The 16776-nt window shown below is 30.7% G+C and overlaps 1 protein-coding gene across 4 annotated transcripts; it reads right to left on the bottom strand.

Moving 5' to 3' along the window:
* Window positions 1-9849: 9849 nt before the first annotated feature.
* LOC18586613 (protein PIN-LIKES 3-like) lies at window positions 9850-16278 on the bottom strand. 4 transcript variants are annotated; one of them, XM_088810563.1, is made up of 11 exons: window positions 16074-16278; window positions 15127-15332; window positions 14543-14622; window positions 14315-14439; window positions 14048-14163; window positions 13594-13803; window positions 12841-12933; window positions 12649-12749; window positions 12480-12532; window positions 12178-12363; window positions 9850-10194 (listed from the first exon to the last, which is right to left on the bottom strand). In XM_088810563.1, exons 2-11 carry the CDS (start codon window positions 15259-15261, stop codon window positions 10070-10072), a joined length of 1224 nt encoding a protein of 407 aa, XP_088666689.1. In that variant the 5' UTR covers window positions 15262-15332; window positions 16074-16278; the 3' UTR covers window positions 9850-10069. The 4 variants fall into 4 exon arrangements, with proteins under 4 accessions (XP_088666689.1, XP_017985172.1, XP_088666690.1 ...); XM_018129683.2 differs by having other exon boundaries at window positions 15127-15322; XM_088810564.1 differs by having other exon boundaries at window positions 15127-15304.
* Between the last annotated feature and the right edge of the window lie 498 nt (window positions 16279-16776).

Here is a 16776-nt window from a genome sequence, read left to right as displayed (position 1 = left end):
TAAGGTCCTGCTATAGAAGAGGAAAAGAACAAACTAAAAACATAACTAGACAATAATTCAGGCAGTCATCAGAAGAAGAGAGACCCTTTGCTACAGATGTGGTCTATTTACTACATTTAATTGGCTTAGGTGTGTTAGGTTATATTTTTTATTAGACGAGTTCAAATCCAGTTTCCATTTGCCAGTTTATTTCATACATGCTTTTAAGCATGCTACCATGATTGTTATACAATCAAGTAAAAAACTTCCAAGTCAAAAGAAACCTGGAAACGACAAGAAATGAAGCCACAAAAGTAGGACGACTAAGATCGAGACAGGCAATTAATCCAATATTACTACAAAGAAAATACAAATATGTCTAAATCTGCTAAGAGCCTGAACTACCATAAAAGCAGTCGCTTTAGAGACTCTTTAGACTAGTTGTTGTTGCCATTGAATGGCAAGTAATATAGATAGTCGCACAAAAATAGAGTTGTGGGCAAATTTCAACGTGTCTACAGCAAATATGTCTGATATCATCTGACCATAAAAACACGATTAAATCAATCTTTTATTACGCAAAAGCGAAGGTAACTCTCTTGTATTTTATAAATTTTGCTTAAAATTTCACTTAAGATCCCTTTTTTCAAGATATGATTTGAATTGAAAGACAATTCAAGCTCTCGCTGCTCGGTACAATGTTTCGTTCTCTTTAAAGCACATTTCAGGATTGGATTGGGATATTGAACTTGAATCATGGCACCTGATTAAGAAATTTAATCTTTTACTTCAATTAGATAGGTGCTAGTCTTGAAGAAATTCATAGTGCTTTACATTCCTCTACTTATCCCTTTTTCTTTGTCCTTTGATGATTAGTTTAGCAAGCTATAGCCTAATTTGACCTGGCTTTTTTATAAGAAACACTAAAAAAAAACCCATTTTACCACAAAATTTAATAGAAAAAAAAATAATGTTTCATATATATTTATTTTGTTAACTGATTTTCAAAGGAAAAATTCCTAAAAAAATTAGTCAACAAAACAATTTTCAGTCAACTAATTCCGTCAAAAATTATGAATTTCCATCAAAAATAAAAATCTCAAAATTTTTGTTGAAAAAATACCGATGAAATAGCTAATCGAATTTCTTACAATTATTTCAGAATTTTTTACGAGTTCCATCAATTAGGCCTGCGGATTCCGTCAAAAATACTAACAAATTCCATCGAAAAAGCATCATATTCTATCCAAAATTCCATGGGAAATCTTTCAAAAATATGAACAGTCACTTTTTTGAATTATACCTAAATTTAAGAATATGTAATACTTGAGCAATTGATAGGTCAATAAGACTTAAAATATTCATATAATTAATGTCGTAATAAATTTAATTCTTTTATAAAAAAATATTTGTAAGAAACAAACTATACAAATATTTATAAAATATCATATATCAATAATGTGTTTAGGAATAATGTTAAGAATCTACTATAATTAAATGTTGTCCCGAGGAGGGGACAATTGAGTGAAATTAGAGCGCCAAGTCAACAAGATTGATTTTGACTTGAATTTTGGGGTGCAGGTGATATTCTATGAAAACAGATGATTTTTTTTATCTTTGTAATGGGCTAATTTTAAGATGCACATAGTATTTTGTAGAAAGTAGAGAGTTTTTTGTTTTTTTTTATCTTTCTAACGTATAAGTGTAGGGTTTTTTGGTAATTGTGACCTATAATTAATTAGAGTTCTCTGTTATTCTTTCTCTCTCTCCTTTATTCATTTTACTTTAGTATTTTCATGGTGTTTTTTTTTATCTTTTTATTTCACTTTGATTTTTCCATTTTTCCATCTTTCTTGAAGAAATTTCTCTCTTACTTGCTTTGTTTCATTTGCTCTTTTCATTCTCTCTACACTCTTCTTCTTCAAATTTCTTGCTCTTTTCTCTTACCTTATCTTTGTTTCTTCAACTGATAGTTTTTTTTTCAGATTTTAGGGTTGTTTTTCTTTTTTGCAGGTTTTTTTTCCGATTTGGTTTTCTGGATTTTTTTCTACTTCTTTGTCTCATTTACTCTTTTTTAGTTTGGGTTTCTAGCTGGATTTTTTTTCTACTTTTTTGTCTCATTTATTCTTTTTTTGTTTGGGTTTCTAAGTTTTTTTTTCTTGTTTTTTTGTCTCATTTACTCTTTTGTTTTGTTTTCCTCTTTTTCTATGATTTTCTTGCTTTATTTTTGCTGCTTCAAATGCTTTTTCTTTTTTTTTTAGATTTCAGTTGATTATTGTTTTTTTTTTTGTAAATTTCTTTTAGGTTTTGCTTTTTCTTTTTTTCTTTTTTCTTTTCGCTTTTTGGTCGTCTTAACGTAGATACTTCATTTTGTCCAAGATAATTTAAGTTATTACTTTTTATTTTATTTTATTTTTATTCTTATTTATTTAGAATGGGGCCAAATTAGATATTATTTTAAGTGATTGGACCTTTTAGAATGGAAGTTTAATTTTGAGGTTAGGTCTTATGGGCTTTTAAGTGTAATGCGTATTGAACCACCACTAAATAAACTTTTCTTGAACTTCTTAAGCCCAAACTCCCTTAATTAAATGAAGTTAATAACAACACCCAAGAAAGATCAATTAAAATTAAATAATAAAAATAATAAACAACAAAAAAAGTGAAAAAGATCAAAGAAAATCTTTGAAAAGCCAAGATTACCTCCTCGCAGCTGCCACCTCTATTCCCTATAGTCACTTGCAACTCCTTTTTTGCCCAAATACCCTCTTCAAAATCTCTATAAACCTCCCTAAAATCGAAAGACAACAAGAACACACAAACTAAAAGCTGATCAAATTAAAAAAATAGGGAAAAGTCAAATCAAACGGTGTTAAAGGCAACGAACAAGCTTTTTGTTCGTTGTTAATGAAAGTGACCCTATCTCCTTTGATTATAAAACTAGAAAGGAGATCCTTTGGTTATAAAACTAGAAGAAGGGAGCAAAGTTAAGTAGGAAAAAAAATGATTCTACCAAAAATAAGAAAACAAGAAAAGAATAAAAGAAGGAAAATCCCAAGAAAAAAACCTAGGATATAGCTTTAGGAAGAAACCCTAGAAAAAACTTTTAAAAAAAGATGGAAAAGAGATTTAAAAAAATCCTAGAAAAGAAAAGGAAACCTTAAAAAAGTCAAACTCTAGGAAATCCAAAAATACAGAAAAAAAAAAAAAAAACCTTATATTTAACAGCCATCATGAACACAACTTAAAAAACAAAAAAACTTTTAGCTTCGTTTTTCTTAGATCTATAAGAATATGAGAAGTTTTTCAAAGAAATAACTTGATCTAAAGGTGGAGGAGATCAAGAGGAGTTTTTGGTGAAATTTTATGGATTTTATGACATCGACAAATGACAGATGACGGTGGTCATTTTTGTTTTAAAGAGAAAAAGAGTTTAGAGAAAATGAGGGTAAAAAGAAAAAAAAAAGTTTAAATACACATGGTTTGGTGAGGAGAAGGCACCAAACGATATTATTTAGAAAAAGTTAAAAAAGAAAAAAAAAAAGAAAAATGTGAGGGTGACTAGAGCACCAAGAAAGGAGAAAGGAAGGAAAAAAAAAAAAAGGAGGGGGGGGGGGGGGGGGGGGGGAACTTGGGCTACTTAAAGGGTGAAGTTCAAATAGAAAGAAAGAAGAGGAAAAGTATGAGATAGCCCATAGAAAAAATCTAACAAAAAAAAGAAAGAAAGAAAATAAGAGATCCAACAAAAAAAGAAAAAGTAAAAATGGGCCCAAACCCATAGAGGCTCAACAATGGTGAAAAATAGTGGGTTCTTACCTAGTCCACTAAAAGTGAGTCTCTAAGGGCTTTTATTTTATTTATTTTAAGTTCATTTTATTTTATAAAGTTTTATTAGTATAGTTAGCATAAAAATAATGAATTAAATGTACTTAGGCAGACATGAAGAAAATAGACAAAAAAATATTTAGTTATATAAAATATATATAGGTGGACATAAAAATGGTAATAATAAAATATTTAGTTATATACTATATATATAGAAGAAATATGATAAAAAAATTTGGTTATTTTGAGATAACCCAATGATGGAGTTTCACTCGATGATGCAAAGAGTCGCATTTTTGAAACGATTTTCTTAGGTGAGGAATATGATTAGGGTTTCACCGAATGTTGAGGTAAATTCTAATTTTATATTCCAAAACTCCATTAATTCAAATAATTATTTTAAAATCTAATAAGAATATAAGGCATCTAATTAAAATTAAATATCAATTATATAATCACAAAGTTTAAAATTAAATATTATATTTATAAATTTATTCGTTTTGAAGCATTCATTATTTTGCATTGCACGTTACTTGATTATTTTGCTATGGGTATGAAAACCTCGATGATGGGATTTTCTCAAGAAGCTTGTAGTAACGAGTTCACTTGGAATCTCCCTAAATGAAAAAAAAAAACTTCTAAACTTTACCAAAATATTGGGATGGTATATGAATGATTTTTTTTTTTTGATATAAGGTTTTCATTTCCTATAATTTAAAATTTGTAACTCATATCACTATTTCATAATTGTATCATGTCACTATTTCATAATTGCATCATGTGCATCCATAAAGTGGAATAATAGACTTTAGGTTGTAAATAAAAATAAAAAATAAAATAAATTAACAGTGAAGATAAAATAAAAAAAGAAACAGGAAAGAAAGAGGAGAAGGATAAGGAAAAATAAAGTAAAAAGTTACGAAGATAAAATAATAAACAAATATTAAGGAAACACAAGAACTAAATTAAAAATTAAGACTTAAATAGGATAATATATGATTAAAAGGCACCATTTATGAAACAGGCATCACGTGTGCATTAATCCTTATCTGTGCATAATCGTACTCCCAAACCCAACTCAAAAATTGATAGATTAGGTTTTTGTTCTTTAAACAAATCTAAAATCAATTTAGGACCTCATCGAATGGAACAAATTTAATAAGTGACCAATTACACCTTATAAAAAATATTGGTGGCGACTTTCCAAAATTTTCCATATTAAGGTGAATGGGTTTCCGAACTTGCACATAACGACAAATTAGCAACTCCACTAGAGACTTTGAGAGTCAAGCCAGTAATTAATTATAAGTTATCCTAAGCCTTAAATAATTAATGTTAAGTCAATATTTCACTCACTTTCATTAAATATTAAATGGCATTATTTTATTCATTTTTTTATTTATTTGTTGGTTACTTTTGCTTATTGTCATTTATTTATTGCTTTCAATAATTGTGGAGCGCTTTGGACAGGGGTATGTACTAAGATGTCAAATCTTGGTATGTTCCTTCACACACACGACACATTGAATTCATGCATGGGCCTTCGACCCCAAGCTTTGTCCTCATTAGGAGGAGAGTTAAGTAACTATGCTCTCGTGAGGTAACAACCTCCTCATGGGCTAATGAAATGCTCTCAATTAAATTGAACCTAGTCTGTTTGAAGCCTGTAATGGGTGAAGACTAGGATGCCTTACTAATCCATGTGGGACTATAATAAGGAACAATTTAAGAACTTTTAGCTTTAAGTAAAACTAAACTCAGCATATAGAAAACTGTAAGCAGCCAGCTTTTAAGTAAAATCATGCCAACCTTTTTAATAAAGACACCTTGAATTGGAACACACAAAAGAACCATTTTTGTCCTAACACCATAATTGTTGATAAAACAAAAGATAATACGTATAGATTTCTGTTAAGGTGACCTTTTTCCAAAACTGTCCAAGTAAGCCGCATGAATAATGGAATAACCCCTATTAACCATGGGCAATGACCAACATTTCACATCTTAACATCATATACTCATTTCATCACCATTCATTAGGGTCAAAGTATTCATTTGGCATCATATTATGCCCTCATACTTGTAATATGTGGTATATGGAACTACTTCACTAACTTAGCACCATGACAATTCAACATGTGTTGATTCTCATATCAAGGGTTATGTGGAAATTACCTCACATATCTTAACATAATATATATCATATGCCTATTCTCAATCATGGGGCATGTAGTAATGTCATTACATACAAATTAACATACATAAACATGTAGGCCTTTGTAACTCATCTACTATGTGGTATTCATCATCACATAATCATAGTAATTTAATATGCTCCAAGCATTTCATACACATCTGATAAAAGTGGTGCTATTTAGTATAAAACACTTTAAAAGACTTATCCCCTCTTGTTGAAAACTACTAAATAATAAGATATTTACATAGATAGTAGATTCGTAAATACTTTAAAAATCTTTTGTATCACTTACATAATAAATCATCATCCTTTCAAATCATTTGATCATACTTTTGAAAACTAGTTGAAAACCTTGAAAGTCAAATCCTTTGATAAACCATTCTTGAAACAATAGTACATCATGCATAATCAATCATTTCCATAAAAATCATACTCACTTTACATATTAAAATACTTGAAGAGGTCTATCCACTCATCTCAAAAAGTCAACCTCTATAATCAAGCACAAATCTACTTTAACAATTCCTTTGGAGTTTCGATTGTTCCTAAACTTTTAATAATTTTTAAAATCAATAATCAGTTTAGGAATCAAGTACTAAGCATTCTAAGCACTTTTGAATCTATTCGGATTCTTTTAAAGTTAATTTTCCAGCTTAAGTTTACTGTTCTATAAATACCCATATGCAGAAAATTCATAAATCCATCATTTTTACCTTAGGTGAGCTTTGATGTTAAGTAAAATCACAAACCCTTTGAGTTCCGGGAACCAACAGAAAATCTAGACATCTAAACAATATTTTCATAACCTTAAAATCAAGATTTAAAGATTTGGAAGTTGAAAAATGTTATCTTGTTCACAAAAAGTCAAAACCAAGCTTTTAATATTCAAAAATGATGATTTGGGTGAAAAATGGGTTTGAAAGGATTTAAAGTTGATGAAAAATAGAGGACAGACGGCCTAGAATGAAAACCCTTGAAAGATATGACATATTTATAGTTTGGGATGTGAAATACACATTTGCCCTTTTTCTTTTTCTGAAAACAATGTATTCTATCGATAGATTGGAGCCATTTATTAATAGATATCCTTTAGGGTTCTTTTAAAAGCCCTTTGGTTGTTATCTATTGATAGATGGGACTATCTATCGATAGATTTGACCATCTAACCATAACTATTCTTCAATGCTCTTTTAAGAAAACTTTTTTAAATTGCATCTATTGATAGATAGGCTAAGCAAAAATAAACATTAGAAACTTGTCCAATTGGACTCCTTTTAACACCAAACTTTGCATATCACTCTAATACATCAAAACATAAATTTTTCCCAAATTAAAACTTATTTTTGAATTTTCAAAACATGAAACATGCATGCACACCTAAGGATTTCTTAACTTAGCATCTTACATCAAGGTGGGATTTCACACAAAGGTTCACTTGAACTAAGCACTATTCAATTGATTTCTCAGTTATACCATATCATATCTCTCATTCATAACTTGTACATCATCTCACTAACATCTAAACTCTAAAATCTTTTTAAGAATCATCTAGAACTTAACTAACTATGAGTGGTAGCCCACCTAACTCAAAATGGATAGGGTTTCACCCCCACCTTCTTGGGTTCTTTGGGAGTGGTAATCTCCCCAGACTCTTAACGGACAGGGTTTAATCTCCATTATTTTGGATTAGTAAATGCACTTTATGAGTGGCATCCCACCTCACTCATACTAAGAGTAGTAGTTCACCCCAACTCAAAGCGAATAGTGGTAAAAATCCCCACTATCTTGGATTCTCATAAACATATAGGATTTATTGTATCCATAACTCATCATCATTTCATTGATATACATATTGTACCTTATGCTTCATACTTATACTTATCTCATAAGGCATGTAGAACTACATCATATACAACTTATAAATATACATTTCTTACTCTTGGACATATTACATAATCATTCATAAGCTTATGGGTGGAAATGTCTACTGTACTAAAGCACCTCATCTTCATAAACATACATTTCATGCTCAAATGCACATTACATAATCTTTCATAAGCTCATGGATAGGAATGTCTACATCCACCAAAACATCTTATTAAGCATACATGCAATTCATATTCATCATATCTGCTTCAACTCATTTTAAAGGAAATCATTGAAAGAGCTTGTCCCCTGTTGTTGAAAGCTAATACATAGTAGAATATTTACGTACATGGTAGATTCGAAACTTCTTTGGAAAATTATTTGTATTCAAAATATTTGAATAGGCATTGTAGAAATGGCATTTAATCATGCAAGATAAACAACTCAAAAAATCATGCTTACTTTACATATAAAATACTTGGAAAGGTGTATTTACTCACCTATTCGAAGACTCGACCTCTACTAAGCAAAACTTTACTATAACAAATCCCATAAAGTTTCTACAACACCTACGTATTTAATCCATCATTGGTGTTATTACTCAGTCTATATAACACATAGTACTCATACTACAATAACTCGAAACTAGTCAAGTTAATCAATATTTAATTTTCTAGCTCAATGTCCACTGTTCTTCACTTAACTTGTAACATAGACATTTAAATCTTACTCCACTCCTTACCTTGGTAAGCTATTAAAGATAGAACCTCTTTGGAAACTTTAGCTTCTTTGAACAATCATGAAATCTATTGAAACATTTAAAATTAGTAGAGTAAATCTAAGTTTTGAAAGATTAAAATGTGAAAAACATTACTTTTGATGGTTAGAAAATCCAAAACCAACTTCCAATATTCAAATCTTCGAGAATGTGGACTTTTGGTAGAAGAGAAGGTTTGAGAGTATTGAGAGTTGAGAGAGAGTAGTGAAAAGGCGGCCAATGGTTTAGACTGAAGAAAATATTCCTTTTAGTGTAACTTTTAAATGAAAAAAAAATGTTATTTTACCTTTTTTATTTTTAAAAAAACGGAATCAAGTATAGATACATGAGTTTCTAGATTTAATGAATCCATACATGTTCACTGATCCAAATCCTATTCCCAAATATGATTTTTACTTTGAAAACCCATCCTTTTGGTCTAAATCTTTCTCCAATTACACATATACTTGTAAACTTGAAATCTAGACGTTTTTAAAGAACATTTTTCAAGATCTTTAACTAAAACATGTTTAAATTGCTCGCCAATTAAGATTTTACTTAACTAATCTACACTTAAGGTGTGGGGTTTCACATCAATATATCTTCTTCTTTTTTTTTTTTTAGAATTCACATCAATATATCTTAAAATTAAAATACACAAAACTATATTTAAAATAAGAAGAAAACAAATTAAAGTTTAGATTTTCTATTTCTTTTGATAAGATTTTCAGATCATAAACAATGGATTAAGTATTGCAATTCTCAAAATTGCAAAAACACTTCAATATCTGTACCTATAATGAAACTAATTAACTTGATAGTTTTTAACTCAAAAAAAGAGAAGAACACTGTTTTGGATTACAGAGATGAGAGAATACAATTACCACTGTAAATTTGTTTTTTGGGTACATACCATTATAAATTATTTAGTTATTCATGCTTTCAACTGTCATTAAATCCTTTCAAAGAGCAATAATAAAATTCATGTGTTCAAATAAGATATCTTATTTTTGATGGATCAAAAAAGATATCTAAAATATCAATATTGTTTAAAAATAATAAAACAACTTGCTAAACAATTAAAGAAAAAGATAAATAGTATAAACCCAAACATAAAACATTATGTAAACTACTTGACAGATAAACCTTTGGCAAAAAAAAAAAAAATCAAGTTCACATCGTTGCTTTATATAATTTGCTTGTGACAATTACTACATAACAAACAAAAGTCTTAATATTTAGTGAAATTTTAATTAGAGCTTGTCAAAAAATTGTTTACACTACAAAAAGAAAGGGGATCTGTGTCAAACAAAATTTAGTAAGAGATGCCCAATTTGGTAGGCAGAAGAGCCTGGTGGTGTAAAATATGTATCATGGATAACCTCGTTGCAGATGCTTTTGTGTTGGCATAAGCTGGAGACAAAGAAATAAACTTGAGCAACAAATCAAGACAGAAGCCACATGAATAACATTGACCAAAGCGTGAGGGAGATGGAAGCCACAGCATAAGTCCATAGCATAATCATAGAGCTTTCACCCTGACCACTCTGAAATAATTGAGTCATTGTACCTGCCAAAGCTCGTTCCATTAACTTAAGGATACTCGAAACCAATTAGTGAAGAATGCTCCCACAGGGAACCCAAAATTTTCATTTTTATGGCATATTTCCATGAGTTCAGCAATAAGTTTCTTTCAACACATGGTGATGTAAATTTGACTATAGTTTAAAGCTGTTCCAATCAGGATGGCAGCTAGCTAGTCCACAGTGATTGAAGAGGTTCAAGAACAAGAACAGGGGCCAACCTAGGGGGGTTGTCCCATTGAAAATCCTCATTTTTTTCAATTAAAAAACAAAGGTGAAATTACGCTTTGTCAACAGATATTTTTCTAAGCTAATAAAATAATTATAAAAGTTTGATATAATACTTGAAAAAACTCTCAAAATTATTTTAAAAAATTCAAATAAATTCATATTCTTCTATTTCATTCAATCAAACTCTTATATTTTTATTTTGGATTAAACAAGACCGTATGACAAATGATTGATTAGTTATCTCATAAGTCAATGCTTCTCATTTTATACTCAAATGACACTGACGTGACATTGACATGAACAAGGCCGGTCCTTGGGTAAAGCCACTTAAGCAAGAGCTTTAGGCCCTCAATTTGGAGAGGCCTTATAATTTTATAATATAATTTATTATATTAAAAATATATAAAAATAAAAAATAATTAATAAAATTACATGTTTTCTCATTTTTTTAATTATGTGTCTAATAAATCTCAATTTTCTATCACTTTCTAATTTCTAAAATACTATATTATTTCCAATCAACTAACGGTCGTATATATTTAATCATCTCCAACAACTATTTTTTTCTCACTTATTTCTCTTATTTCCAATCAACATATTGAATGATTTCTAACAACTATTTTTTCTCCTATATATAAACCAATTATTTCTTTTTCAATGTATAATATCTACTTTTGAATTCTTCTTTTCTCATTTACTTTTTTTTCCTTCTTCCTGTAACTTCAATTTTTCTCCAAAAAATATACAAGAAGTTCATTATGTTATTATTTTCATAAAGTCGAGAACCTCATTTGTAGTTTGCAATACGCATTCAACCATTAAATACTATTGTTCTAATATTTACAAACTTTTTATTTTAATTTTTAATTTATATTATATTGTTATATTGTCTTTATTTTATGTGATAGTTGATTTATTTGAATAAAAAATTTTGATTGTTGATTTTGTATTAGCCATTTAAAAAATATAAAAATTTTGTATCTCAAAAAGTTAGAAGAATAAAAATTTAATAATTTTTTTAATTTTAATAAAAAAATGCCTCATTGAATATTTTGCTTTAAGCCTTTAAACTTATTAAGCCGCCCCTGGACATGGATAGTAAAAATATCATATAATTATATTATTATGTTATATCAAAATACCACATAACATTGACATGTTAACATGTCATGTCAATGTTACATGATATGAAATAATAAATGATATTTTGATTAACAATAATTAGTCAACTATTAGTTATAAACACTTATTTAACTTAGAATAAATTACAAAAGCTTGATTAAATATAATAAAAAATAGCTCATTTGAATTTTCCTAAATAATTTAAAGACTCTTTTAATATGCCTACAATTTTAAATCATTAAATTTTTATAGAAATTAATTATACATTTTAACTTTTTGTAAAAATGTATTTTCTATGCCTCTTTTAGTTAGTAATTAGATTTTTTTTTTTTTTACATTGAGACTTCAACTTTTTATTCAATTCTTTCTATATCGAATATGAATATGAATAACATTTGAAATTAAATATTTTTATTCCATTTAAGAAAGTTATACACTATTATCCAATTATCCTATAATTGTACTTAATTAATTAAGTATTCTTGGTTTGTTTAGTAAATCATTTTGATTATTTATATAAAGTATAAACCAAATAAATTTTATTTTGCCCCCCAAACAGATATTTTTGCTTGGCCCCTGGGCGAAATAGTAAATGCGATAGTAGTGAGTCATCATACCTACACTCATTGCAGGTGGAACAGCATACTGAAGCATAAGAACAAACCGATATAAGGAATCTGATCCAACCATGCCAAAATGGTGTGCAGCTTTAACAACGCCGATCCCCGACAGAGGCAAGAATATGTTTCTCACTGCTACAATCCCTATAATCACCAACATGCTCACCTCTGATCTTTTTAGACCTGCAACAGCATTAATCTCATAAATTTTCTTTATCTGCTGAAATGTTTCGGTTTCTTTTAACAATTCCAGAGGGCAGCAAGAAATACCAAGTATATAGAAACAGGAAATTAGCCACCTTTAAGAAGGTTTGCCCCCATTATCAAGGTCATACATGGAATGGCTGCCTCCCTGCAAGTCAGATACATTTCTATATAATCTTTTGTAGTAGGAAAGGTAAGACTGCTTATATATATATGCATGTGAAGTTCGATCATCAGAATCCAAAAGGGATGAATAGGACATACGCTATCAAAGATACAGAAGTATCAATTACATGAAGAGGAGCATTGTCACCAATTAGTACTTTTCGGATTGGAGAGATTGTCCCAATGATAAACCCAACAACCTGAAAGGGAAAAGGGATAAAGAAAATTCATGATGAGATATTAAATGTGCAGGGATACAGATGCAGCAGATGTTGTAAACGTGGTGCATACCGCTGCAATTGCTGATGGTGCAAACACCCTCTTCAGGTCGATCTTCCCCATAATAATCTTGATGCTCTCAACAGTCTTCTTCACAACTGACATCTATTCAAATACGTCCATAAGAACTAACAGAATGCATGCTGTTGGGTCAATTCCTGAGAAAGTCCCGGCCGAAATTAAAAAGAAAAAACAGAGAAGTAAAAGAAAAGGGGACATCTTGTTATGCTGCTATGGTGCCAACAAGTCTGGACCAATAGTTGCAAATGAAGAAGCTTAATTAAACATGATTTTCTCTTTCTGTTCTACATATTATGTACTTATAAGAGAAAATGGGACTGGGGAGAGAAGACTGTTAAGTCATTGGTCCATTATTTTATCGTTTTCCCAATGCGAGACAGAACTTACGAATGGACAACCTATTAAAATGGACTCACGTCGTCACCTCAACATGAAGATAGAACCAAAAGAAGTGAATGTGGTTGCGGTAACCTGTTTGAGTTCAAGAGTCAAAGCCGATTTCATACCTCATGCTAACAGACGATGAAACTCTCAGTACAACCTACATTTATACTACAATGAAACCATGTTTTACGAGCAGCCATAACAATTAGTCATTATCGAGTAACAGCATTACTATTTTGGACCAAGCCAACAAGTTTTCCATTAATCTGTATTGTTACATCACAACAGATTCTGCAGGATATTAAAAAGAAATCTGAGTAAAAGATTGCAACTTAATATGTAAATAGAAACAGGATAAACCTTTATTCTTTTATCAGAGTTGGTTAGAGGCAGTACACCTTGCCCTGAGTAGTCTTCAGAATTACTGCAATCCCTTGACGGTAGTAATGCTTCCGTGCAACTGTCTGGAAATGATTGAGGGGCCCCTTCCGAAGAGTTTTGTTCCATGCTCTTACTAGCATAAGCATACACAAAAGGATATGCATATGACCATATAAAAATGGCTCCTACCTGTAGATGCATGGTACGAAAAAAATAAAAACAAAAGAAACAATTAAGACATAACTATGCACTGATAGAGCCTAGTCAAAAATATTTTAAATGTATAAATATTTTATAGAAAGAATCACATGGCACTACATTCGGAAGGCAGATGATTATACACTTGATGTAGAAAATGGGGCAAACAGCTTACTAATCTACATTAGAGAACTTCTTAAACTTTAAATATATAGATCAGAATCAGAGACCACACCGCCATAGATAGTGAAGCATAAGCCTCTGCATATGTGGAGCAAGAATCTCCAAATGGAGTATTTGACTCTGTGCACACAGCTGGAACAATAATGAGAAGCAAGTTTCCCAAGTTTCCTGTGCACATCATAAATTTCCCCAAACCAAAAAATAAAGGGAAAAGGAAAAATATATTATTAGATTGACAATAGCAGTAACACAACAATTGATAGAAACATAAGGATCTTTTTATTATAATGGAAGGGAAAGTTTGGAACAAAAGGAAAACCTGCAGAACAACAACCAATGACCATTCCTCGAAGGTGTTCGGGAGTTTTAGTGATTTTTATGAGAATCCAACCAAGTGCTGAGCCAATAATGAATGTTAGAAAAATATTCACTGGCATGAACCACCTACAAGAAATGAGAAACAGAATCAACGACTAACATGATTTAGCCAGAGATGCAAAGAGAGCAAGTAAGCAGCAGAAGCAGAAAAGAATGGAATGGAACTGACATGGTAACCAAACTTTCCAAAGTGACAGTCTCTGCCAAGTTGCTGACCACAAGCGAAGGACCAAACAGATAGAATACAATCTATACATCAGAAAATGATAATTGGTAAAATACTTTATCAAAAAAAGAAGGTATAATATCTGAACTTAAATAAGTCATCTAGGAAGGAAGTGATTTATGCATTAGTCAAATGTGAAGACATCTAGTAAAGGTTCTGGAAATTGATAATCAAATAAATGATTGTGCATTGAAGCAACATCATGTCCGGACTCTACCCATCATTTATTTTTTATCATGATAATAGTCATAAAAGAGAATTATACAACATATATTTTATGAACTCTCACTTGTCAAGCAAGCAGCATAAAGGATGCTTATGGGGTTAATTAATCAAATTCTATTGTCAGTATATTAAAATGAAATCCCACTGATAAGATCGAAGAACCAACTTTTATATCAATTGAAGGCAATTGAATCAATCCAAACATACAATAAAAGATGATGGTAATCAGCTGACTACTGATATAAAGGTTTTTCAACATTATATTATGGATAGTAGTAAAAGGGGAGAGAGGGGTGTATTACTTTGTTCAAGTAGTTCCTTGCCTCTGGCCCCAAGAGATTTATGCCATCCGTAGCAAGAAACAAGCCAACACCAGTTACCAATAATACTTTTAGAACTGGCATCACTGCCACAACAAACAGATCCAGAAATCCCATTGCCAAACTTTGCTGTGAAACTTGACAGGGAGTCTCAATACTTCTAGCAGCAAAACAGATTCTAACAAGAACTTGTTAGCCAGAATAAATAAATATATAAATAACATATGAAGAAGCACTTGCCAGAAATAAGATTGACTAGGAGGAAAAGTCTCCAACGAATATTATTCTATTCAGAAAGATCCATTAGGTTCGCCGATTTTACTAAATATCCTGATTTGTGGCTTATAAGTAAAAGGGTCCAGTGACAGAAAAGGAAAAAATGAGCATTCAAAACAGACCATGTAAAACGTCTAGAATAAGAAACTGTTTGGGTGTTGATAGACTCACTTCTCTAAAATGTAGAATAAGAAACATCTAAAATGTAGAATGGCCATTCCCTTGATATAAATATGGATAAGAAAGATTATTCAGAATGGCGATTCCATTTCCTTTGATGTTTAATATATACATTCTTGGAAAGTTCTATCCAAATATATTATTACTTTAGTAATATTTCTTTTAAAAGATTGGCAAACTTGAAGGTCTCTCAGATCCCAAATACTGTATTCTTCACATATCAAGTTTCATGTTTCTTGGAAGGTGTAATCCAATTTAAAAAGTAAAAATGTACCTATCCTATTCTATCCAGGACTAAATCACAACAGCAAACTCTTACATTGTCATATGCTTTTTATAATGAAGAACCCAAACTGTAAACCATGACAAAGATGAAATGCAGCCATCAATAGAACAAAGAAGTTTGGCTTGTAAATTAAAATCTTCCTCACTAAAGAGCAAGTTAAGAGAAGCAGGGTGAAGAATGTATTCACCTGTTATAGGAAGTAAACACACCCTCTGACAGCTTTGATCAAGCTCAAACTCAAGCTAATCTTAATGTGCACATCCAGGAACCAAGAAATTTCTCAACTCTTTTCTCTTCTTCCTCTTTTTATGGTATGAACTCACTGAAGAAAGAAGATATCACCATGAACTGGAACATGCAAACTATTTGGACACGCAACCGCGGAAGCGCAGACATTCTTAGTTGGACGTTTGACTTATGGTTTGTAGCTGGAAGAGGACAAGAACACATGAGAAGCATAAGTTGACAATTGCAGCTGTCATTCTCTAGTTCCAGTCAGAAGAAGATAGGACAATATGATGCATGTATATTCCTTTTATTTCATGTTGAATATCTACCTTTTTTTTTTCCAATCAAACGTGACAAATGTTGATCAATTAAGAAATAGTCATCATTCCAAGGAATAGAGGGGAAAAAAATTGACAAAACTAAAGGTAGACATCGTAAATCCTAGTTGGTGAGGCTTCCTCGCAGGTATGACCAAAAAAAGCCAAATGAGTGGTATATAATCAGCCAAGAGATTAAGCCAAAGCTGTCAAATCTATAGAAAGAGAAACATATAAAAGGAGAAAAACAAATCCCAGACGCATACAACTCATCCAACTGTATGTAGACTGTATAAGATGGCTTCTAACCTTTAAGTTTGGTAAGTCTTCCCTTCGTTGTTGGCA

Source organism: Theobroma cacao, chromosome 10 (assembly GCF_053813885.1).
Source record: "Theobroma cacao isolate CCN51 chromosome 10, ASM5381388v1, whole genome shotgun sequence".
Taxonomy (NCBI): domain Eukaryota; kingdom Viridiplantae; phylum Streptophyta; class Magnoliopsida; order Malvales; family Malvaceae; genus Theobroma; species Theobroma cacao.
The sequence above is the reverse complement of the archived record's forward strand: the minus strand, read 5'-3'. Positions and strand labels throughout refer to the sequence as shown.